Consider the following 26,409-nt stretch of genomic DNA (forward strand, 5'->3'; position numbering starts at 1 on the left):
TTTTTTCTGTGAATTGGAAAACACCCATTGTTGAGGCTGTGTAAAGACAAAATCTTAAAGGTAAGGAAAATCCTTTAAAAGTGTGGCAGAAATAATGAAAACTAACTGCTTCATTATTATGTCCCATTCTCAAATTAGATTGAATTGAGAATACAGTAATAATATCTGGTTTTAAATATGATGCAGAGGTGCTTAATTTTTAAGTGACTTAGTCCTAGAGGGGTGTTATTGTATGTTTTTAATATGTGACACTTTACATTCAAGATGAGATTTTACAAGGAAAAGCAAAAGTGAAAATAAGAATAAATTTTATATATTTGAGATAAAACGTCAAGGGTATTTGTTCTTATTAAAATTTTCTAGAAATATTTATTTTGTAACTGGAGAGTCAAATACTTAATCTATTATATTTTTCCTTTGAGGAATTTGTCCTTATGAATAAGTGGGGAAAAAATGTGCTCAAATCATCTCATGGCTTTAGACCAAATCGATTTCTTTCATTCTTCCAACAATGGAAAAAGAGGCAGAACTTGAAAGAAGAGGACATTTTTAGTTATCATCAAGGCTACATTATAAAGCTTGTTTAGTAGGTTATTTACTCAAGAGAACCACAACAGGTAAATGGGAATTGAAGAGGAAAAAATAAGATGATGTTGCTTGGTTTTGTTTACATTTATTGAGCCAAGTATAGAATGAAGGTACCAATGGTAATGGGTTAAGAAGAAATTCAAGTGGGCCATTCTGAAATCTAATCTTCAGAAGATAGTCCTGAGGGAATTAACATGATCATGCAATTTTAAAGAAAGTAAATCCAGCTTAAAATTTTAGAAATAAAAAGAGCCCAATTTTCTCTCAGCATTCTGAAAAAAACCTACCTCATGCCCTAATTTTAACACAAGGGAGAGACTTCAAAGTATCGTTACAGTTTGGGATAGAAACGGACTTCACCTGCCTGGCGTGAGACAGACCTCCTGGGAAAATTTAATCTAACAGAGAAGCTTTGTGGCCAAGAGAAAAATTGTTCACTCAAAAATGATTGTACCCTAGGTCAATCAAATACTTCTGATTAGGCTTGGGTCTGCTTTATAATTCTAGAAAAAGGGAAACCATATTCTCTTCATTTCATTTTTCATGGCTTTTGATATAAGCATGCCTCTTCTTTAAGGGTACCTTATTATAGGCAAAAATAGTTAACATAGGTAAAATAATGAATATGGCCAAGTCTTGAAAATGAGTACTTAAATTTTCCAGTGTTTTCAGACTGAAGAAAAGTCTGCATATCCCTTCTTTTTTTTTAAACGGCGACACACACACACACACACACACACACAGAGGAAATCAGAATTCTCCTTGGATAAACAAGATAACTTAATTTTGTCAGGAACAATTGGGCAGGAAGCTGTTTCTGCAGCAGTATTTCTGGATTGCAAAGATATGTGATGACAAGTTTAGTTGGAGCTAGCGCATTAAAGAATGTATTTTATTGTCCTAGGGCAATTCTGAAATGGATGAATTTAAGAATTCCCATTTCAGTTCTTATAAATAAACCTCGAGTTATTTTGAGCATATGAAGTAAAACTAACTTTCATAGTGACTTAAATGTGAAGGGAAAAATTAAAGTTTATTAAGCAACTATTCTGTGCCAGGCTCCACACTGGACATAATATATATACATATATGACTCCATTTAGTTATTACAGAAATTCTTATTTTTCATTATTATTTTTTCAATAATTTTTTTTAGTTACACTTGACATTTAGTATTATTTTATATTAGTTGCAGGTGTCCAGCTTAGTGGTTAGACATTTATATAATTAATGCAGTGATTCCTCCCAGCTAGTCTAGTACTCACCTGGCACTATACATAGTTGTTGCAACATTATTGACTATATTCTCTATGCTGTACTTTACATCCCTGTGACTATTGTGTAACTACCTACCAATTTGTATTTCTTAACCACTTCACTTTTTTCAACCAGCTCCCCAGCCTCCCACCCCTCTAGCAACCAGAAATTCTTCAAGATGGGCATTTTTGTCCTATTTTACAGATGTGGTAACTGAAGAAAAACTTACAGAACCAATTTTGAAATAGTACTAATTTCATAAATAGCAATAATTATTTTTTAATTAAAATACAGTATGTCTCAATCATTAATCATTAAAAAGACTGAGAGCTCTTTTTCCCCCTCTTGACATGGACATATTTTTGTATTTCTCTATTTCTCTATCTTTCCATCTATCTACTTTTTGAATACAATAATACACACATTCATGCTAGGGTAATGGGCATAAAAAAAACCAAAACTAAACTACGGTTCACATGCAAATTAAATCCATAAATCTGATCTTTTTATTCCCTCAGCAAAAATCAGTGTAGTCAAATCAAGGAAAAATGGTCTTACCTCACTATAATTTATTTTATTTTGTCTTGCTAACATAATTTCAGGTGTATCAGGCATGATGTGGATTTGGGTCTTGTCTTTGTCCCAGGCTTCTGTGTATAAGCGCTGTGAAGGATAAAAAGATTACTGAATTAGAAACACAATATTTGCTGTAAACAGGACTTTCCAATTTAGAGATCAGAACAAAGTGGAAATCCAAATCTCACTATCTGTGCTGTGTGCTGTATACCAACACTCTTTAATCTCTTTAATATTACAAGGTATTTATTGTCACTAGATAGAAGTGTAGACTAAGATATGACCATTAAACGTGTGTTTCATTATAAGATCACCTCCACTCCAATTAAATTAAAAGCCAGTATTTTCCAAACATATATGTACACCGATATGTGCTATGGCTATATAAACAGACCTTACCCATGTTTGTTTGTTTGTTTATTAACTGCAAATACACCTGGATATGCCATCTTTAGATTTCTTTTTGATAAATGTTATAGAGATTTGCATTTGACTTGTTCGTTCTATACTTACCTAGATAAGTACCCAACAAGGAAGAAACCTGATACCAAACCATGTATAACTCTCATAGAGAGACTTCAAACAATTTGCACACCAAAAAGCTGTCTATCTTATTCTTAACTCTGGCTATTTCACAAGAGATGTCAAAGTAGAAATTCCCACATATATTTTTGGAATCCTAATGTAACTGAATAGAGAACTCAGCTAAATCATTATACATACGAAAGCAAGGAGATAAAACAAAAGAAAGTTAACTTAATTAATCATGAATATTCTCAAGGATGTACAGCCCTGTTTTACTTTCCCCTAAGTTGGGAGCTCACCTTGTTCATGGTGATGGCGTTGTTCTTGGCCAGCACCTGTTCCAGGGAATCAGTCACGCTGGTAAATTTCAGCTTGTCTGGATGCTGGCGGTAGAGGTTGTCACTCAGTATCTCTGCAGCTCTCTTGCACTTGACCACATCCAGAGACCCAATGGGGACCCAGCCAATGCCTTTCATCCACTGGAGATCTGACTTATAAATGTTCTGGTGAGATGAACACAAAAGCAAGTATTACTAAAGGTGTTAGGCCACTTGGTTTCAAAAATGAAAGAAAAAGACTAGAAAACTTGGATAGCTAAACTTCATGTCTTTTAAAATATGAAGCCCAATTGGATATAGCTTTATGGTATTATGTTCTCTTTAAAAGAAAAGTAAGGCATAAGGAATGAGGGATGGAGAGAAAAAAACGTTATTCTTTCTGAGAGCTTTACCTATTCCGAGAGCGTTATCTAAGTATTACTATCATAAGTGTGGTCACCAGGGGTATTTAATGGGTCTCAGTACTCACATCGCTCTGCAGTTCATAGGCCTGCCGAGCATGGATGACGTCGTTCTGGTCGGGCAGGCACGTCCACTGGTGCAGGTAATTCTTATAGTCCACGTCACTGACTAAGCTCTGGCACTTCTTGGCCAGCACCACGCCCAGCATGTCCACTGGGCTGCTGTACTTGGTCTTCGACTTTTCAAAGTCCTTCTTGTACTCCCTGTCACTCTGGATCTTGGCCACGTGCATGGACCACGTCATCTTGGGGTCATCCTTAATGTCCCGGGCTCCAATGTGGTGGCCGAGCTGCTTGCGGTAACCATCTTTGTATTTATACTGAAATAAAAGCAGTCATTTAAAAAATAAAAATAAATTTAAAAAAGTTAAACGTCTTATTAATTTAAAACTTCATTATTTTGAAATTGATAAGTCTTGCAGAGAAATGAAATCATCTGCATATCAATTTATGTCTTTATCCTAAACTCTGATTAGACTTCACAACAACCCTCTAATGGGAAGATGCGCCAAGCGTACATATTATGGTTTGCAGACATTAAGTCCTTGGAAATAGCAGCAACCCTTTTCAGAAAAATCAATTGGAATTATACGTTCCCTTTTTTTCATCTTGAACCAATGAAATCACTAACCCAGAAGTTTTACATATGATTTTGAGATTTACTCCTGAGTCCACAGGTAACATTTCAGCCTCCAGCCTACCCATCACCACTCCCAAATCTCACTCTCCTGATTTTTACTGGGTCACTTGACTCCCTGAGATAGACTGGCTTGTGTTTTCCATCCTGCATGCCCTGCTCCATTGAGATCAAATTTGACTGAGGTTTGTTGGAGTTAACTGAGGGAACAAGCACATTATATGACTACAAGAGAGCATAGTGGCGATGGTGGTGGTAAGCGCTGACTCAGGATATTTTCTCTCCACTTTAGGGAACAACATCATACAAATCCTAAAGTGTATTTACGGAAATCTGAATTCTCCACCAGAGGACATACTTCCTTCAGAGCCAGTGGAAAGAGAAATCAGGCTCACCATTTCGTTGTTTGGGTTTGTCTTTGTTTTTCTCTTTTTGTTTAAAAAAAAAAGGGGAGGACTTAGGTAGTTTTTCAAAGAATCAGCCAGAAAAAATCCAGAGTAGGTTTGGGGAAAGGTGCCTTTTCCTGGACCTGGCTGTTCCAGGTCTTTTTCTGACGTTGAACCACATGTAACCAAATTATGTTTTTGTAACTTTTCTGGCATTTTCTTATTTCTGTGTGGGTTATGTTCTCAAAATATGGAGATGAATGTCTCATAATTGCAGATATGAACAACTGGAAATTCAAATTCAATTTTTATACTGAAGTTTAGGTCACCCCTCCACCTATGGGACCTGAGTGTTAAAGCCTTTTGGAGTTAAAAACATGAAAGAATTTTTTCAAACAAAAAAAATTTCTTTCACTTAAACCACAATAAGTGCAACCCAGATGCATCTTCCCATTGTGATAATGACTATGTCCTCCTTCTACATGCAGCCATGTACATACGTGGAGTGTTGCTACTCACGTCACTGATGATGTCCCTGGAGGCCTTGGCTGCCACGATTGGGATGGCATCAATTCGCAAGTCGTAGCCTTTCTTCTTTGCTTCTTCATTGGCAAGTTTATACAAAGTCTATAGAAAGAAAGTCAGAGTTAAAGCAAAAGGTTTGACAGCAGTCATTTGGAGATTATCAAGAGACATATACCACATCATGTAAAAAAAGGATAGGCTCTAGAAACAACTTAAAATTCTAGCAATATAGGAAAGTAAATAAATTACATCTTCCCAAAAGAACTACATTGTATTAGAAACAAATGAGATATATCAATTGGCATTAACATAGATTGATATAGTTATCTATTATTAATCTCTAATTATATGTAACAGATTAATATATGTCTATGTAGATTAATATGCTATATTATGCATATCGACATAGATTAATATAATCTAGTAATATAGATTGATGGACAAAGCATTAATTTATACATATTTCTAAGTCAAAAAAGAAATCGCAGTACAATGTTTAATTTACTTGCTTATAAATATATACTTATATACTTTTATGCATTTCTTTATTAAAATTTTTGACAATCATGTAATATTTTATAATGTTGTTAAAAAATGAGAAAAAGATTGAAGTACAATTTAAAACATAGATAACTTGGGCCATAATCACAAATTTGATTCTAATTTTAGCTATATCAGATTGGTAAAACGAACCTATAAAATTGCATTTTACTTAAGAAACAACAACAGTAATCAGTGTCGTTAATGGATAACAATTCTTTCTATGCCTGAGGTTGTCTTTCTACAAAAGGAGCTCAATTATTTTATCTCTGGCCTTACTCCTTTCTCTGTGCCTTTACTCTCTTTGCCCCTGGAGACGGGCAGTGATTTACTGATTTATCTAACTGGTGGGGATGAAACACCTGGGAAGGCCCAGCTAGGCTAGGACTTGCTCCCTCTAGGAATAAGCTCAGTGCCCTCCTCCGTTTCTCTGGCTTCTATGCAAGAACTCACCCCTGAATGGGATGCAGATGATTGTTCTGCTCTAGTGTGACCTGTGCCTGGATGGGGAAACCAATTCTGGGGTTCACTTAGCAGCTTGCTTGGCTCTCATAAAAATATGTCCTTGAATCTAATTTTTGTAGTAAAAAATGTGAGATTTGGACTTCTGTTTCTATTCCTTTGTTTTACTTCTCAATTTTATTCAGGATCCAGGTGAAAAAGAGGTACATATGATTAGAGAACCCCTTAACAGTGTGGCCAGATTTAGCAAATAGAAAGATAGCATGCCCAGTTGAACTTAAATGCCAGATAAACAACAAATAATGTTTTAGTATAAACATTGAGCCAGTATTTTATCTGGCTATCCTACCTCTTAGAAATGTCAAAAACGCTACTCAGTCCTACTGACTTAAACCGGCAATGGCCATAAACTGAAAAGATAACAGGATTTCAGTTTGCCAGTGACATCCTACAGCATATAATATGCAACCCAGAGATGAAAGTTTGAATGGGTTGAGTGTTCATACCACGGAGCAGCACACACCGTGATAGCGGGGGCCCGAGCATCTCCATAAAAGTAAGTATAGAAAAACAAACAATAACAACAACAAAATAAGTGTAACCCCACAGGATGTTGCCCCTACCTCACTGTAGTTGAGTTTGTTTTGTCTCGCCAACGTGATCTCCGGGGTGTCCGGCATTATATGAATTTTAGTCTTGTCTTTGTCCCAGGCCTCTGTGTATAAACGCTATCAAAGAAGATGTCGATGAAAAACAATTTGAAATAGGAATTACAAAAAGTCAAATCAAAGCAGGACTTTTATTGATCCATTAGATGAACCAGAGTGGGATATAAGGTCTTCAACTGAAGGTTTGAGTTTTCATGCTAGTTTACAAGGTTCAAACTGGAAATAATTGAAATTATTTAGAGGCTTTCAAGTATGTACAAATAAATCAGCTGATAAATGTGACCCCACACATTCATGGATATGTTCATAACTCTGCTAGTCATTAAAGTATAATAACGTCTTTTGGCATCTTGGAGAAGCTTGGGCAGCCGGGGCTCACCTTGTTCATGGTGATGGCGTTGTTCTTGGCCAGCACCTGTTCCAGGGAATCAGTCACGCTGGTAAATTTCAGCTTGTCTGGATGCTGGCGGTAGAGGTTGTCACTCAGTATCTCTGCAGCTCTCTTGCACTTTACCACATCCAGAGACCCCATGGGGGCCCAGCCAATGCCTTTCATCCACTGGAGATCAGCCTTGTATATGTTCTGTGAAGAGGAAATAATAGACACTCTTCAGCAAGACCAAAAGATTTAGGATAAAGATGCAAATGGAATAAAAAATAAAGTACAATTCTGGTTATTATTGTTTTCATAGAAAACAAGCTCACTGCATTAGGCAGACAAAGAGAGGATCTATGTTCCCAAATGACCCAGAAACATCTCCTCGCCATAACAAAAAGTGATCAGATACTTCAGGTTGTTAGGAGAGGAGTGATCCAAACTAGTATCTTCTGCCAGTCAATGTTATTTTAATGTCCATGTGCACAGGAAAAGAATGCCAACCCAGAGTGAGCGAAACCACACGTATGTCCAATAACAGGCTAGCAGTAAATACATGTTAGCCCTAGTCAAATGAAATACTCTGCAGCTATCAAAAGCTGTATTTTAAAGAATATTGATGACTCATAGAAATGTCATTAATACAATATTAAATGAAATAAATAGAACATAAATTGTGTGGATAAATTACATAAGCAAGAGTGGGCTTTTTCAGTAGTTGGATTGTGTTGGATTATTATTGTCTTCTATGTATTTTCTCTTATATTTCAGAATATCTGTAATACTCTTTTTAAAAAAGAGAGAGAGAAAATATATAATAATGATGTAGAAGCCCTGAAACCCTGCGGCAGAGCTTTGACGGCTGTAATACTAAGATTCCAGGCAAGAGTGATCATTTCGCTGGTCCGGGGCCCAATTTCTTCCCCACCAAGTTTTCAGGATGGGAAGCATGGACTCCTTTCCAGAATCATCTTTCCATATCTTTGTCACTTTATTATAAATCATTTTTCACGCTACCGATTTTTGTGTAGCTATTAAATATTTGTAACTACTTCATAACAATGGGATTGAAACTTTGCCCAGATCATTTGAAGAATTTTACCTGTAACAGCAATGAAGTAGAAAAAATAGACTGATATTTTGCCATCTAGACAAACAGCCTTTTGGAGTTGCCCTATGCTGAGTAGTTATTGCCCCCTAAATAACAACAGCAAGAATGAAAACAATAACAGTTTATACTTCTGGAGTGCTTTGTAACTTTCAAATGCTTCCTACATTATCAAGAGTATGTCACAGCGAGAGGGAAGCGATTTTTGAAAGGTACTCAAATAGACGAATGCAAGCAGTCTATCAACGCTGTCACGCTATGGGTAATATTAACCATTTTTAACTACCTTTCTGTGCAGGCAAAGCCTTTCTTTTTGAAGAGAATTTCAAAACACAGGGTTCAGTATGTCGAAAGCTGCAGAACCGATGTGGGAGTTTTCAAAGATGGGCTGTACAATTCCCAGGAACAACCAATCAATGTATAACTATTATTAATTTGTTTTATACTCCAGAGCTCTCTAATGTGTAATAATTCCTTCAAATGTTTATAAAGTATATGCTGCAGGAAATGTGCTTCTCACACCCAGATTTGAGATGGTGTATCTGCTTCCCATAGGTGCTAGATTCTGTCATTACCACGTGACCCCTCCATACAGAGAGCCGTGCTAAGAGGAGAAAGCATCACTGTAACGATGCAATAGCTTACAGGGACAGTGACTTTTTTGTATTTCCTAAGAATAACATTTAGTGGTATAGCAGACATTAGTAGTCCATTAATTATAACCTCATTTCTTTTGTAAGAAGAGCTAAAACCGAATTTCAGAATAATTTTTTTAATGTGTTGTTTCTTTCCCCATTAAAAGAATAAAAGAAAATGTCTCCTTCTGGTGGACCCTGAATTCTAATATTGCTTAATTCCAGTTTTATTTTTATAAGATCAAGTTTGGTTTGTAAACTTCACTACCTTATAAATTCCACGAACATGTCACAATAAAGCCATAAAACTATACACTGATTTAAATATCAAATATCATTCAATAAACCCTAGCTTCAGTAGGCCAATCAATTGTAGGCAAAGGATAATTTTTGTGGAGTTTAAATTATTTCTGCACACAGCTCTGATATAGATGCTGTACTCACATCGCTCTGCAGTTCATAGGCCTGCCGAGCGTGGATGACGTCGTTCTGGTCGGGCAGGCACGTCCACTGGTGCAGGTAATTCTTATAGTCCACGTCACTGACTAAGCTCTGGCACTTCTTGGCCAGCACCACGCCCAGCATGTCCACTGGGCTGTTGTACTTGGTCTTCCACTTCTCAAAGTCCTTCTTATACTCCCTGTCACTCTGGATCTTGGCCACGTGCATGGACCACATCATCTTGGGGTCATCCTTAATGTCCCGGGCTCCAATGTGGTGGCCGAGTTGCTTGCGGTAACCATCTTTATATTTGTACTGAGACGAAAAATGCACAAATCAGGTTTTTATTATAAGGCCACAGAGGCCACAAGTCCATACAAAATCATCTTGCTTACATCACAGTTGTACATTGTAAACTGACTTTTGTTAATAAACACTAAATCAAGCCAGTATCCTGACATTTACTCTACAGGTAGTTCAACAGATGTAATCAGTATAATTGTGGTGTGTACCCCAAATCACCTATATCCTGGAAATAAGGAATAGTTCTGCAGGCAGGAAGTACACACAGTGGGGAGAGGTCACCTGTGGAAGTGGGGGAGAGGAAATTTGAACCAGGAAACTTGGAGAAATGGATTTATGTGCTATAATATGTTTGGAAAGAGATATACTTGGTGACATGGTGTGTTTAATAAGTAATGAAATCACTGGTTCTTGCTCGGGTGAAGTACTCTAGGTCATGCGCTACCTGCAGTAGCAACAGAGGACAACTTATTATTTCATAATAGATCCATGCATTCAGTGGTGGTGGCAAATGTTTGGCATACTTTGAACACTGATTGAACTAGTAAAGCTGATGTAGCAGCCCAACTAGTTAGAGCGCTCCCCACTGGCCAACAGTACTTTTATTATTCCATGTCTAATGGCTTCATCCTTTAATCTGATCCGGTTATCCAAAATAACATGCTTCTAGTCTCAAAGATAACTGAGAAAGTATAGATAGATAAGTCAACAGGAGACAGTATGGTAGAGTAGAAAGAAAAGAGGTTGCCTGGAGTTTCAACTCCACCACCTACTAAAAGTCTGATTTTAGACAAGTTGCTTATGTAATCCCCGAAACAGGGATAATAGTGATATTTACTAGGGTTTATTATGTGAGGACAATATGAAGAGTAAGTGAAATAATACCTGTGAACCTCTTAGCACAGAGTTCTCAATACTTTTTGGTTATTATTATTGCATTATTTGTAATTATTGGCATAAATCCATTTGTAGGGAAGGTCCCACATACATAAACTAAAGTGAGTCACTACCATGATTTTTAGGTATAAAGGGTGGTGTATTACCATATTCTTAAACAGTGGACCTTCATTTTTAGAGCAGTGATCTATTCCTCAAATATCCCCTGAGGCACCAGGAAAGGATGATGGTTTTATTCTAGGAGGTATGAGCTACATAGCCAGGAGCTCGGGATAGTAATCACCACTGGTGCTGATCAACTACCTTCTTTTTGTAATTTTACAGGGTGAATTGTAATGCAAGTGTCATATGCATTTTTAAAATACTGTATATTAAAATGCTACATAAACCAGGTCCTGATTCTCACTGGAAGAACTTATGTTTTAAAGCTACACTTTCTATAAGCACTGTGATAACTCGTATAGAAGCATCTCCAAGCCTGCAGCCGCACTTTAACACATGAATGGATCTTTCCCTATTCTGGGTGGACCAGTTTTAACTGAAGATACTGTATCCTGAAGTTTACAAACCCATTTTATGAACAATTTTTCATTTCCCTCAAAACTAGGTGTTTGAAAAATCCCACACAAATACATCAGGATATATTTTTAAAGGGCCAGGAAAGTTCTTTTTAAAGATTTAGTTCAGGGACAATGTCACTTGTGACTATTTTCACACACTTGGAATAAAACTGACAACTCACGTCACTGGCGATGTCCCTGGAGGCCTTGGCTGCCACGATTGGGATGGCGTCGCTTCGCAAATCGTAGCCTTTCTTCTTGGCTTCTTCGTTGGCAAGTTTATACAGACTCTAAATTTGGGCAAAGGAATCAGTTAGATGTTGATATTCATATCCAAAAACTGATAGGGGGCTGAAATAATTCACTAAATTCTACACAAGCAGGTGACTATAATAACCTTACTTTCGAGAGTTCTAAGGCTTCTGCATTTTTAGTTTTTGGTGACAATTAAGAGCTAGTTATATAAGCACTAAAATTTTGCTTTGTACCTCTCCCCCAAACAAAATGACTTAATCTATCTAGATCCTCTGAATTATATTCTGCTGAAGAGTAATATACTGTTGATTTATGCTGTCAAAGAAACAATATTTTCCTTGCTGGTAACACAAAGCTGGGAGAAATAACTAATACACCATCTGACAGAATCTTAGAGTCACCAAAATCTCTACAGGTTTACACTAATGGGTTCAATCTAAGAAAAAGAAATTACAGAGAGATAAATGTCGATCTTTGAACTAAGATTTAAATTGCCAGATGTATAAATACAGATTAGAGGAAACCTAGCTTAAGCCCATGTAAGAGGTCTTAGGGTTTCAGCTGATCCCAAGTTCCATGTCCACCAGCCGGGACACAGCTGCCAATGTGCCCTGACACAAAAGGTGCAGAAATGGACATCAAATGTCCAGAAAAGGAAATAGGACGTTAGCCTTACTCTACATTGATCATTCCTCACTTGCAGGGTTTTGTTTGGCTCAGAGAGTCACATTCTAGCAGGGATGTCATGTGAGGAACGCCTAAGAACTTGGATATTGAAAGAGAACTTGGGGTGCGTTGGCAGAGGAGGCGCCCTAGGTGCTGTTGCCATCTCTGTGGAGTTGGCACAGATTGTTCTGCATCGCCTCAGAGGACTATGTGGGTCTGCATAGGGAAATCTTTGACTCAATACATTAAAAGCACCTTCTAATGGAGTTTTCCAGAACAAGTGGGTTGACTTATGAGATAAGCTCCTCGTCACTGAGAACACTTAAGCAAAAGCAGGATGACCGCTTATTGGGTGAGGTCTCCTATACTAGAAGAGAGGCTGACCTCTCTACCTAAACACCTGTGCTTTTGAAATAGGGGTAGATGGTCCTATGCTCACAGAAAGTGAAAAGGAAATGGGCTTGCTAATTATCTGCACTGACAGATCCTCTGTCTCTCTCTTTCTCTGTGTTATTTGCTATTACTACTGCGATTTTAGTCCTTAACTTAATCTTATACATTAAAAATCATGAATTTTGACCCTAAACTATAATTTAGGAAAAATAAATTATACAGGGAAATATATATTTAGCACAGCTTTGCAGCATAAGGAGGAAACAAATGTATATTTGGTCCATGGCTAATTTCCTAACTTAAAAAAATTAATAAAAGGAAAAGGTCTAATTAATCTATGGTTACTGCTTAAATCACTAATTCTTATAATTTCTACTTCCTAAATGATAATTTGTGTTACTTGAAGTTTGATGTTTAGGATGGTGATTAAGAAATGCCAGAGTTGGTATTCACATGGAGCAAGAAAAGAGGTTCTCTATAAAGCTGACATCATCATGGAGTAAAGTAATTCAAGTAAGAAACAGCATGTAAATGGCATAGAATTAGCATCTGTTCCCACCTCACTGTAGTTGATTTTGTTCATTCTTGCCAACGTAATTTCTGGTGTGTCTGGCATGATGTGGATCTGGGTTTTGTCTTTGTCCCAGGCTTCCGTATATAAACGCTATCAAAGAAAATATATAGTATCATCAGGAAAATAATTCAGTGTAAAATTAATAGGAATTCTAGGGCCACAAGAACTTTATGAACAAACATAACAAAAAGTTATACACTTTATAACACGTTATGTATTTTACACACATCTTCTTCAAGTGATCAGTTCATAATAAAACAGATAATTAGAAGTACGTTCTGTAATCTGAAATGTATGTTAACAAGAGGAAATTGAGAATATCCTTTATTTAAAGATGATTTTCCATAAAAAGATGTCATTTTCTCAAAACCATAAGCAATGACTGAAGTAAACATTAAAGTATAAATGATGTATACGTCCGATTGATAGATATGGATGGATGAATGGGTACATAGATAGATAAATGTGTTTTGTTGTTCAATGCTCTGTTATTTCTTTTCTTGACTATGCTTCTTTTTCTTTGATTTCGCTTTAGGAGTCCTACCTTGGTTCTCTGAATTTTGAAACCTCACCTTGTTCATGGTGATGGCGTTGTTCTTGGCCAACATTTGTTCCAGAGAATCAGTCACACTGGTAAATTTGAGTGTGTCTGGAGGCTGGCGATAGATTTTATCACTTAAAATTTCAGTTGCCCTTTTGCATTTTTCCACATCCAAAGAGCCGATGGGAACCCAGCCAATGCCTTTCATCCATTGGAGGTCTGACTTGTACATGTTCTGTAGACACACATAGTCAATAAATATTTATCCCTATATTTGAAAAATAGTTTCATCTAAAGGATATAAAACAAAGTGAGCTCATTCTTGACAATACAGTTTGATGGACAGGCAGAGTATCAGACAATATTCTTTTTTGTTTTGGAGGGTTAAATAATTAGGAAATAAAAGAAATGCTATTTCCTCCTTTGTAGGGGCTGGTGAACTTGGGGCCACCGATTGCTACCTTTTCCCAGGGATGTTAATTCATTGAATCCCCACCCTTGCATGTTATGACCCTCAGGTACTCACATCGCTCTGCAGTTCATAGGCCTGCCGAGCGTGGATGACGTCGTTCTGGTCGGGCAGGCACGTCCACTGGTGCAGGTAATTCTTATAGTCCACGTCACTGACTAAGCTCTGGCACTTCTTGGCCAGCACCACGCCCAGCATGTCCACTGGGCTGCTGTACTTGGTCTTCGACTTTTCAAAGTCCTTCTTGTACTCCCTGTCACTCTGGATCTTGGCCACGTGCATGGACCACGTCATCTTGGGGTCATCCTTAATGTCCCGGGCTCCAATATGGTGGCCGAGCTGCTTACGATACCCTTCTTTGTACTTGTACTAGAAGAAGAAAAATGCTGATAGTCACCTATTTTAACTTTTAGTAAAAAGCAATTATTAAGGCCAATATTTTCTATTCATTAAATGTATAATGGTTTCCCACTGAATACATAAATATACATATACATGCATCTTGTCAACCATTTAGAAAATAAAACGTATATATGTATACAAAAAAGAAAATAAAAATCAAGACATTATTCTGCTATTCAGTTCACTGATAAAACTGCTTTTTGTGGTGTGCATGTGCGTGTGCGTGCTCGCAAACATGCGAGTAAAAGAGAAAGAATAAAATTAGAATAGGAGTCATACTGTATATGGGTTTGTGCCTGCTTTTTTGTTATTATATGAGCATTTCTCTGGGTCATTAATTATTCTTTATAAACATGATTTTTAATGGCAGCAGGTATTCCATCATATTGGTGTATATTAATACTTTTAACCAATATGTGATTTTTGAACATTTATTTTTAAATTATGACACTACCTCCATATTTTGGAAATAAAGAAAAAAAATACATTTTTTAGCAAACTCGTCTTTTAAAGAACATAAATATCTGCAGCCAATCACCGGAGACAGAGACAAACAAAGTGGATGGTTGGACTTTGAATAATGTGTCCCATTCATTTAGCTCTTGTGGGTTCATTGGTTCATAAGGCATGGGTTGGGTTTTGATAGAATCCTACAATGAGTTTGGTTATATATCAGAATACATCATGTGGAAAAGCCAAAAGTATGTCTAAACTGCAGTCAAGTATCCAATGCTTTCGTTCAATAGGAAATGGACCATATTTTGAAATGTATGTTGCTATGACCTCAAGCACAGCTAGGATTTAGCCCTTGTGTTGAGAATTTTATTATCATTATTTTAAAACTGTTTTTTGAGAAAAAACTGTTAGCAAGAACTTTAACCTCATAGATTAGTTGCTGTACTATATACCCAAGAGAAAGAAAGAAATCTTTAAGTCAAAGCTAAGACGAAGAACTTTTCAGGTGCACTTACTTCACTTGCGATGTCTCTGGAGGCCTTGGCTGCCCTGATGGGAATGGCGTCTAGCCGCATATCATACCCTTTCCTCTTGGCTTCTTCTAGGCCAAGTTTATATAGTTTCTGAAATAGACACAAGTCATCATAAGTTTGATTTATAAAGTACAGTATAAGGAAAATACATCATGCACCATGAATATATTGCTTACCTCACTGTAATTTATTTTGTTTTGTTTAGCTAGTAAAACTTCAGGGGTGTCTGGCATAATGTGGACGCTGGTTTTATCTTTATCCCAAGCTTCTGTATAGAGGCGCTAAAAAACAAAAAAAGACATGACTCGTATAGACCCATAATGAGTAGATACATAAAAAGAACCTGGTTCTTAATGAGAGTAAGGAGTATCTGCTCTGTGAGTTAATATTTGTGACCCCTTCAGGTCTAGATGTCTCATGTCAGTGAGAAGCACAACACTCACTTTAAAACCACTTTAATACAAAGCAAAATAATTTAATATGATTTTTCTTTTATAGAAGGAGATTAAGGTGTTTACACACACACACACACACACACACACACACACACACACAAGCAATACTCCTTCCAAGTAAAGAAAGGACTTACATGGTTCATGGTAACAGCATTGTTTTTTGCCAAAACCATTGGGATGGAGTCCATAAGGCTGGAAAATTTGAATTGATCTGGTTGTTGACGGTAAACATGGTCACTCAAAATCTGCATAGCTTTCTTGTTCTTCTCAGCCTCCAGAGAACCAGTAGGTAACCAGCCAATGCCTTTTAGCCACTGAAGGTCGGCCTTGTACAAATTCTGAAATTGTAAGTGACATATCACTAAACATAAGCATAAAAATATGCCTCTAAAAAAATAAAATATCATATTATATTACACTTTATATTTCAATGCTTGAATTCTTGGGAAATTAAAAAATTTGGTATGCTTTGTGAATCAACAAAATATTAAGATTATAAGCAATATTTTGAAACACATTTTAAACAGCAGCGCTTAGAGTACAACACAGTTCTAGGTCAACAACCTAGGGGCTTCCACCCAAGCAGTGGGGGCTTTGCTGGCTCTTTCTTTGTGGATAAAGGGTGCCTTCAGATGTATGGGTGACTGGATCTAGTGTGGGCATTAGCCCAGGGAAGTAGAACTCAGTTGTGTAAGCTCAGCTCCCCTCACTTTGGGGGAACTTTGATACTTAGGAAAGCATACATGCTTTTTTGTTGGCCAAAGGAAAATATTAGACTCACATCGCTCTGCAGTTCATAGGCCTGCCGAGCGTGGATGACGTCGTTCTGGTCGGGCAGGCACGTCCACTGGTGCAGGTAATTCTTATAGTCCACGTCACTGACTAAGCTCTGGCACTTCTTGGCCAGCACCACCGCCAGCATGTCCACTGGGCTGTTGTACTTGGTCTTCCACTTCTCAAAGTCCTTCTTATACTCCCTGTCACTCTGGATCTTGGCCACATGCATGGACCACGTCATCTTGGGGTCATCCTTAATGTCCCGGGCTCCAATGTGGTGGCCGAGCTGCTTACGATACCCTTCTTTGTACTTGTACTAAAGGGAAAACAAAACACATGTCTCATTTCTTTCAAGATTAACTCATTGTGCAATGTCTGTGGCAAATTACAAAGCACATTAACTCCAGATATTTCACTAAGCCTGGAGAGCCATGGATTTAAGGTTTTTTGATAGGAAAGATTAAAAGCTAAATCCAGCCACAAATTCCTACATAATAAATGCATCCTTGAGTTTATCCTCATCCCACACTGCATGTCTGGGATCATGTCACTGTTTTAATTTGTTACTCCTTGAAAGATTTTGTTCAACATGAAATTAAATTGAGATGACTTTGAAGTGATAAACTGCAATCAAATCAATATAAACAAATCAAAATAAAGGGGATAAGATCTTACTTCGCTGGCAATTTCTCGGGAGGCTTTTGCTGCTTTGATTGTTATGGCATCAAGGGGAAGATCATAGCCTTTCTTCTTCAGCTCCTCATAACCCATTCGGTAGATTTTCTGTTAAGAGATGAAGATCACTTTGGGAAAAATTGTTTTCCATAAACAACTGCCGCATAATGAATCCAACATGCTAAATATTTTAAGAATCCATGGGAATAGTATCTGTGCTGTAGAATACTCAAATGTGATTGGAAATTATGCCCATTGGTTGCTAATGATCTTATTTTAAACTTTAAAGCTCTTCAAGTACATAGATTAACAAAATTAAATGTCAGCTCTTTCCAAATGCTTATGAGAATGCAGCAAAAGTAAATTGATAGAAAAATGAAATGAAATATCATTTAGGCGCTGTTTTCCAATTCACTGCCTTAGAAGCAATTAAAGTAAGCTTTCCAAAAATACATGCTGAATTGGAAACTCACATCACTTGTGTTGATTAAGTTTGTTTTAGCCAGAATAATATCAGGTGTGTCCGGCATGATGTGGACTTGAGTCTTGTCCTTGTCCCAAGCTTCTCTATAAAGTCTCTAAAATGAGAAATAAGAGTTTTCAGTGGTGGTGTTAATTCTTGTGAATGACACAGTTAACTTCAAACAGGATTCCTGAATTCATCTGAATTAAGCATTATAATTGATAGCATGAGCAGATAACATAAGCAGAACATAGGTACCATATTTCTTGACTTATCTGGGACATAAATGGTTTTTAAAATCTGTATTTTGGGATTACTTTTTTAAAATGACAGATAATCCTACCTATAAGAAATCAACCCAAGTAATTGGAGCCTTTGCCAAAATCATCAAATGGAGTAGGAGTTCTCCATCGGTTGGAATGTAAGAGTCTTCCTCAGCGTTAAATTGGGAGATGGTGGTTTCTCAAAAGACGACATATTCAAGGTATGTCTAGGAATTAGGGAATTTCACTTCCCATGTGTTTTAATTTCTTTTTTTGCAGTTATACCTCACAATTATTTGGCAGGATTAGGATCCCTAAGAGGATTTTGTATGAGAATTTATCAAAACCTCTTGTATGTCCCAGAGCCATCCTCTGTCTTTCTTCACAGAAGAAAAAGGGGCACAAACAAAATCACATTGACTTACTCAAACTAGGAGGTGAAAAACAGGATGTTTACATTGTCAGAGAATCTCCCAGGGAAGACTTACCAATTATAAACAATAATATAGTAACGACAGTGGAGAAACCTGAAGACACCATTTTAACCAAGTGATCAAAGTTAAAATTATCAGTAAGGAGACAAATTGATATCATGTTCCTCCTGATATGATGTATGGAGAGGCTACAACATGTGTTGTCTTGTTAGAAATACAAAACCTGAATCTCATCATGAGGAAACATCAGACAAACCCAAATTGAGGGAGAGCCTACAAAACAACTGGTCTGCACATATATATACTAATATATGTGTCCATACAAATTATCAAACACTCTAAGCTAATTATGGGCATATATATATATATAATTAATATATATGATATCTGTAAATATATATATTTTATATACATGTATATGTGTATATATATGATATATTTATATATCCTTCTAAGACCCACATGGTTATTATTAAATATCTATTTAAACTTCCTTACCAGTAATTCAACTTTCTGTAATTTTCAGGGTTATGCTTCTGAGCAATAATGAGTAATCTGTCCCTTCTGTTCATTGAATTACTCTACACTGTTATCTTTCATTTATTTTATTCAATAAACACTTATTGATCACCTATCTATATGCCGGACACTGAAGAAGGAAATAAGTTGAAGATGAAATATTTATATACATATATTCTATTTATCTTGACTCAGCTAAACAAAATGCATTATAATCACTTGGCAGAAAATACACTCTTTATAACATTTACATTGTACCTGTGTTAAGATACTCAGAATATCTATCTCCCTCTCATACACTTTATCCCAACAACAAAACATTTTATCTTTAATGCATCCAAGTTTCAAAGGAAAAACAAGTATGTTCAATAGTTTTCTCATTACATTTTGGATAAATAAATAAGCAAGCAAGCTTTAGGTGACAAAAATGACACTAACCCATTTTTACGTAATCCAGCGTAGTTGATAATTCCAATGAAGCAACCAAATATAAAACATTATTCTGTGTTGTGCTTTGCTGTGTGATGTGATGCTAGGCTGTTCTACTAATTTATTAAACAAATGTTATTGAGCATTTACCAGGTAGCAGGCACTATAATTTATTTATTTTTTCCAAAGAGTTACTCACATCACTCCTATTTTTGGCATTTGTCTTTGCCAGAACTACGTCCATGGCATCAGGAATGCTGGTGAACTTGTTTTTGTCTGCAGGCTGACGATATTTCTTCTCACTGATGATTTCTGATGCCCGCTTGTTTTTCTCTGCCTCCAAAGAGCCCAGGGGACTCCATCCTATGCCTCTCAGCCACTCAAGGTCAGCTTTATACAGATTCTGTGAAAATACAAAGTAAGCCATCAAAATCCCCTCCTCATCGGGACCCTTGACTCAAGCGATTTTATGCATTTACATACTCAATAATAACTCCTCTTTCTAGTTTCTGTTGCTCCATGACTAAATGGCTACTCATATGAGATAGAAAATAATATATAAGCTATTAGATTTAATAGAAGCTGACCTCACTCTGCAGTTCATAAACTTTTTTAGCTTGAATAACATCGTTCTGGTCGGGCAGGCACGTCCACTGGTGCAGGTAGTTCTTATAGTCCACGTCACTGACCAATGCCTGACATTTCTTGGCCAGCACCACTCCCAACATGTCCACTGGGCTGCTGTACTTCGTTTTCCACTTCTCAAAGTCCTTCTTGTATTCTCTTTCACTCTGCATTTTGGCTACATTCATGGACAACACAAGCTTTGGATCATCTTGCAGACTTCGGAATCCAATATGGTGGCCGAGTTGCTTGCGGTAGCCTTGTTTGTATTTAAACTGAAATCAGAGGAAACAGTTCTTTTATGAAACAGAGGTTAAGTTCAGTTCAGTTTGCTTTGTTTGCATGTTTGTTTTCCAAAACTGAAATGAGAGAAGGGATGCTTATGTTTACTTAGTAAGAAATGTAAAAACTGAAGTGGACGCTTCCAAAGAAATGTAATGTAGCTGAGTATCAAGAGAGGTTGTGGTGAGAAATTAATTCCAATTAGAGGCATAAATACATTCTGGGATGTGCTGGCATTGTGTATGCTGACTTCAGGGTAGTGTTTGATAAAGCACTTGTGATATCCTTATGGGAATAATGGAAATTATGGGTTGAATGGCAGAAAAATTAGGAAGATTCAGGACTTGATGAACAAGCTTAATAGTGTAGATTAATTTTTTAAGCAGCAGGATGTTTAGTGGTTTGCCATATAGTTATGTCATATAAATTTGTCCTGTTCAGGATGTACATACGGCTAAAAACAGCTATGTTAGATTAGAAAGAAAATTTCACAAGAGCTCAACATATTGCCAAGGTGGGTCAAAACCAACTACATAAATTTAAGAAAGTAAAAGTGAAATCCAATATTTAGATTCAATTGGGAAAAATTTCATTAGTAGTACATCACAATAATAACAGTGATAATAATAATGATAGTAATAATAGCATTTACATGATACTAGATGCTGAGCACACATTACACCTCACAGAAGTAGGTTCTACTCTCTCTTGACACCCAACTTCACAGTTATGTATATTAAAAATGCGCAAGAGTTTAAGTTGACTATAAGCCGAATATTAGCAACCTGACAAAACTGCTTATAAAAAAAATAGTATCAGAGATTCTGTAGGGACACAGATAAAGGCAAGTGAGAAGCTCATTTACTCTTTCCTGTAACAGGGAAACAACACTAAGTTTTGAAGTACTCAATTTTGAGAGGGGCTTTGAAAAGATAGAGTAAATCACAACTAGAATGATCAGAAGATTGCAGGATTTATAAAACTGAAACCAAAGAAGAAGAATAAGAAACTTGAAATGTCTAAAGATATCAGGTGGAAGAAGAAATAAGCTACTTTGGGGAGCTCTAGAACATAGACCGTGAGCTGATTGGTAACATATTTAAGTTCAAAATATAAAAAGGTACAATGACAATTAGGGATGATCCAATAAGGAAATGACCTGCTCTGAAAGACACAAAAATCTTCATATGTTTAAGAATCCACAGATTGGATGGCTACCTGCTGGAGATGAAGAGAAGATAGAATGTTGAGTGGGATATTGGATGAAATAAACTTTAAGTTATCTTCTAACTCTAAATTCTATGATTTTAATTTATTAAACTAAGTATTTATAAAAATAGCTCTAATTTCCTTAAATTTTATAGATACAAGAACCATTTGAAACTGAGAGGAAACACAATCTCTACAATGGTGGGAAAGTTCACTTATAGTTAACTTAATTTTAGGGTACAATTTCAAAAGTTTCAAACTAATAGTTCACATGAAAAGAAATTAGGTATCATCAAATGTGTTGTTTGGAAATTATTGACACTATTTCTTTGATTCCTAAACTATCTTTATGGGAACACATAACATTAAATGAAAATAAGGTAGCTTTCTGGGGGACATGCAAGCATCATTAAGCATTGCTCTAGGCTCATCATCACACTGATTCATTTTAATGTGGTATTGATCTGCAAGCCAGGGAGTGGGTAATAATACATCATCTAATTAATTTTCCTGTATTTCTGGAGAACCAGAAAATAATTGAATTAGCGAGAATCCTTATCTTCTTAGGATTTATTATCAGATTCTGTCTTCAGACATTCTTTCTCTCTAAACCAAATCCTTGTTTTGTTTTAAAGATTTAGATTAAGAGATTGTGCATCTCTATGAAATTATGGTAACTTATTCTCTATAACCAAGGTCCTCGGAAATTTTTGTGGTTAATTCTTGGGCTTAAAAAAAAACACACATGTTTATCAGCATGCAGAATATCTAAGCCAAATATTTGTAAAAATTTAATCAATAGGAAATATATCTAGTTTATTCATCAAATTTACTACCTTTTCCAATCATAACTAGAAGATTGGAGAGGTTTGCTTAGAGAGAGAATACCCTTATTTTATGAACTTTGGACCAGACAAGTTAAGCCCTCTGGGCCTTAAACCCAAATTCCTGAAATTTCCTATATTTTCTATGCCTCAAGCTGGCTTATTATAATTATGTAAATGCAAGGGTGGGCTAAATAAAAATAATTGGCAGCTAAATTTTAAATATTTGCATTAAAAATATCTATCGCTATCAGGTTGTTGAAGTTTATTTAGTATCTAGCACTTTGAGTGTGTCTATAAAAGACAAAAGATAATAGGAAAGTTATTTTTAGGTAAATTGGGGAAAACTGAAATCTATGGTTCCTTTATAATGTCTAAAAACATAGCATCTTAGTGTAATGGATCTTATAGATTCTCTGGCTCAAACTCTATTCAAGAAGCCCTTTTTTGATATTTGATCAGTGAGACAGAGAGTGAATTTTGGTTAAACGAAGAATGCAGGAGAAGACAAAGGGGAGATCATTACATTTTGAAAGGTAAGGCTCATCTGTAAAAATGGTTACCAGCATGAAGATTCAGATAAAAATATATCCTTATAGGACTCATAGTAGTAGTACTTACATCGCTAACAATGTCTCTTGAAGCTTTGGCCAACTGTACAGAAATTGCATCAACTGGGAGATCATAGCCTTTCTTCAAAGCTTCTTCCCATCCAAGTTTATAGAATTTCTGAAAATTAAAGAAACGATTTAGCATTATTCATTGTATATTAAAACCCCAATAGATTGCTGAACAAAAATTTACCTAGAGAATAGAGATCAGACTCTAACATCATCTACCTTATCGCTAAAGATAGGGATAAAAAGAAAACAAGCTATTTAATAGGGCCCTGACTTAGCATTACATGATCTGGCTTCAATGCTTTAGTTCTGAGAACCGATCCCCCCAACCCTCTGCAGTTATATAACTGAGGATGGCCTTTTCTGTTCAGACACAATAAGGGCATATCAGGTATGTCAGGTAACTTCCCCTTGCTATGTACAGTCTAGGCTCAATGTTTTGAGCACAGATGTTAAATAATTGATAACCAAAAAAAGTCAGGTGACAAAATGTTAATTATCTAAGAGATAAAAGTAATAGATGATGAAATACCTTTTATAAGGTATGATAAATGAGTTACATTTTTGGAGTCAAATTCATTGAATGGATGCTATGAAAACTAGGTGATAATAAAAACAGCTAAAAGTCAACTAGTATTTACTATGTGCCAGGCACTCTGCTGAGAGCTTTACAAGGAACTTCTCATTTGGTCCTCATGGCAATTCAATGTCATAGGCACTTTTGTAGTCCCAATTTTAGGGATGAGGAAACTAAGACCCAATATCACACAACTTATAAATGGCAAAGCCAAATCTCATACTAAGTCCGTTTGGTGCAATATTTTCTTTCAACAATTATTTATTGATTTTCTATTCTGTGCCAAATACAATGCGTACAGAGAAAAACAAAGCAGGCACAGCACCTGCCTCCATGGAACATACAGTCAAAGCTGAAGCTCTTGCTTTTAACTGCATATTTTGCAACATCCCTAGGCTAGATGGTTTAAGTCATTCATTTCCATTTTTTCAGCATTTACATCAATTATTTACCATTACATCACTTAATAAGTTTAATCAGTTTCAAGCCAAAGTTTTATGTAGCTTTACCTGACTGTATAGTGTTTGATTCTGCTTGGCTTGTAAAATATCTGGTGTATCAGGCATCACGTGAATCTTGGTTTTGTCTTTGTTCCAATCAATGGTGTATAATTGCTAGAAAGTTAATTTAAAAAAAAGACATTTGAAGTTTGAATAGCTTCTTAGGACAAACCAGAAAAACTTTTTGGGACGAACAAGAAAGAAAAATATATAGCAGAGTAGTTGAATGCACACAATTTAAATTGGATTAAATTAATTTAGTAACTAAAATAGAGTATATAATTCAGAAAAAACAAACTCAGATCTTAAAAAATAATCTTTTAGGTATTTTCTTTCTTCTAGAATGGACCAGAAGTACTTAAGATATAATAATTTAAAAAAAAACCAAATAATTTCTAACTCAATTAGAAGGGCAGGAGAAATAAAAAACAGTAGGCAGCAGATGATAAGTGTAGGGACATTCTCTGGAACTGTTTGCCACTGCCTGGAAGTGATGGACCCAAATTAAATTTCCCAAACAAGAACCAGAGGTTGCTAGCCCTGCCTCGCTGGGAGCCAGGGCTATGGAAGGATGGCTTTTCTACCTTGTTCATGGTTTGTGCATTCTGCTTGGCAAGAACCATGTCCATGGAGTCGGTCAGCTTCTTAAACCGGAAGTTGCTCGGGTGCTGACGGTATTTCTGATCACTGGCGTATTCGGTTGCTTTCTTGGCTTTTTCCACTTCTAGGGAACCAGCTGGACTCCAGCCAAGCCCTTTGTACCATTCGTTGTAGTCCTGTTTGTATTCATTCTATAGAGAAAAGAGGCAAATCTACTTTACCTTATCAATTTAGACACAAAAGCGTGGCGTAGGAGACCGTGATCTCCCTTCCCATGTTAGGAATCCAACCATCACCCAGAAAGAAGAGAGCCTTACATCACTCTGTATCTGATTCATATTCTTGCTCAACTGGATGTTCATGGCATCTGGAAGGAGGATATATTTGTGAATCAGGTGCTTGTAGTTGGTGTTGGTGATGTTGGCTTGGGCATCCTTGGCGGCCGTGACACTGAGCATGTTGGCAGGAGTGTGGTAGCTGGTCTTCGTCTTCTCATAGTTTTTCTTATACTCCCGATCCGATTGCATCTTAGCCACTTTCATGGAATGGACTAATTTGGGGTCATCCTCAAGACTGCGGAAACCAACCATTTTCCCTTTGTCTTTTTCATAATTGTATTTGTATTTATACTGCGAAGAAAATGGGCGTATTTATTCAGAGCAATTCTCTTGAGTAGAAACCATTCTAGTGTCAACATTCTGTATTTCATAAAAAGTTATACTTCTAGTGAACTCTACAGTTCACAAGACACATTTTTCACATTTGTTTGTGTAACTTGTTACAACTATACTTTGTGAGGTAGATAGCAAAGTTATTATTACTTCTCCCATTTCATAGAAGAGTAAGCTGAGTACCAGAGAGGTGAGTGACTTGCTAAGGCCACTGAGGATTAGAACCTGGGTCTTGTGATGATACACCACACTGACTTCCACACATACTCTGCTGTTATTAAAGAGACCTTCAGTAGGTAATAAGAGAACAGCAAATGAAAGAAAAAAGTAGGATGTTCTGAGCAGCTAATGCTTCCATGACAAATCACCCAATCTTTTGCTGATGAGAATAGGCTCAGTTATGACATACAAGGCATAATTTTAGAGTAGCTTTATATTTATGGAGCTTCTTTTCTTTTAAGACTCTCTATAATTGGGAAGAAATTTTACTGTGTATCGCCCAACTTTCCTCAATAGAGGGGAGATACTGATACATGGATACATCTGCCTATCTCTTGTGGGTCTGAGTGTGCAAGTTAGGAGGTAGGAGCTGGGAGAGCGAAATCCCTCCAGTGTAAGATGGGAGAAGAATATGGTGTTCTCGGGGATAGGGATGGATACGTAGGAAAGATGAAGAACAGAGATAGAGGAGGAGAGACAAAGTATAACTGGGGTGGCTAAGGAAAGAATACTCTGAAATGTACTCCTCCCATTACATCTGAATCATTAAATACTCACTGTGAGTGTATTTCTTGTGGAAACCACCAAATGAAAAAATTGAGTTTCAATTAGGTGATGTGTTATGGCAGTGATGTGTTGGCACACCAGCTCTCTAGGGGGAAAAGCCCTAATTTGTAGTGTTTATCAATTTCTGTG

At 36.5% G+C, this 26,409-nt stretch overlaps 1 protein-coding gene across 1 annotated transcript in view; it reads right to left on the reverse strand.

Annotated features, from left to right (window-relative positions):
* NEB (nebulin) overlaps positions 1 to 26,409 on the reverse strand; it is a 181,532-nt gene that overhangs the window by 95,826 nt on the left and 59,297 nt on the right. The window contains exons 42-64 of the mRNA XM_081052074.1: positions 25,141 to 25,452; positions 24,808 to 25,014; positions 24,233 to 24,337; positions 23,148 to 23,255; positions 20,175 to 20,486; positions 19,787 to 19,990; positions 17,953 to 18,057; positions 17,480 to 17,587; positions 16,809 to 17,120; positions 16,162 to 16,365; positions 15,749 to 15,853; positions 15,555 to 15,662; positions 14,239 to 14,550; positions 13,744 to 13,947; positions 13,157 to 13,261; positions 11,466 to 11,573; positions 9,527 to 9,838; positions 7,343 to 7,546; positions 6,919 to 7,023; positions 5,288 to 5,395; positions 3,754 to 4,065; positions 3,246 to 3,449; positions 2,404 to 2,508 (exon numbers count right to left, since the gene is read on the reverse strand). Of these exons, the coding sequence (XP_080908200.1) occupies positions 2,404 to 2,508; positions 3,246 to 3,449; positions 3,754 to 4,065; positions 5,288 to 5,395; positions 6,919 to 7,023; positions 7,343 to 7,546; positions 9,527 to 9,838; positions 11,466 to 11,573; positions 13,157 to 13,261; positions 13,744 to 13,947; positions 14,239 to 14,550; positions 15,555 to 15,662; positions 15,749 to 15,853; positions 16,162 to 16,365; positions 16,809 to 17,120; positions 17,480 to 17,587; positions 17,953 to 18,057; positions 19,787 to 19,990; positions 20,175 to 20,486; positions 23,148 to 23,255; positions 24,233 to 24,337; positions 24,808 to 25,014; positions 25,141 to 25,452 (4,269 nt within the window). The remainder of the gene's footprint in view (positions 1 to 2,403; positions 2,509 to 3,245; positions 3,450 to 3,753; positions 4,066 to 5,287; positions 5,396 to 6,918; positions 7,024 to 7,342; positions 7,547 to 9,526; positions 9,839 to 11,465; positions 11,574 to 13,156; positions 13,262 to 13,743; positions 13,948 to 14,238; positions 14,551 to 15,554; positions 15,663 to 15,748; positions 15,854 to 16,161; positions 16,366 to 16,808; positions 17,121 to 17,479; positions 17,588 to 17,952; positions 18,058 to 19,786; positions 19,991 to 20,174; positions 20,487 to 23,147; positions 23,256 to 24,232; positions 24,338 to 24,807; positions 25,015 to 25,140; positions 25,453 to 26,409) is intronic.

This window comes from Rhinolophus hipposideros (genome assembly GCF_964194185.1).
Source record: "Rhinolophus hipposideros genome assembly, chromosome: 6".
Lineage (NCBI taxonomy): Eukaryota > Metazoa > Chordata > Mammalia > Chiroptera > Rhinolophidae > Rhinolophus > Rhinolophus hipposideros.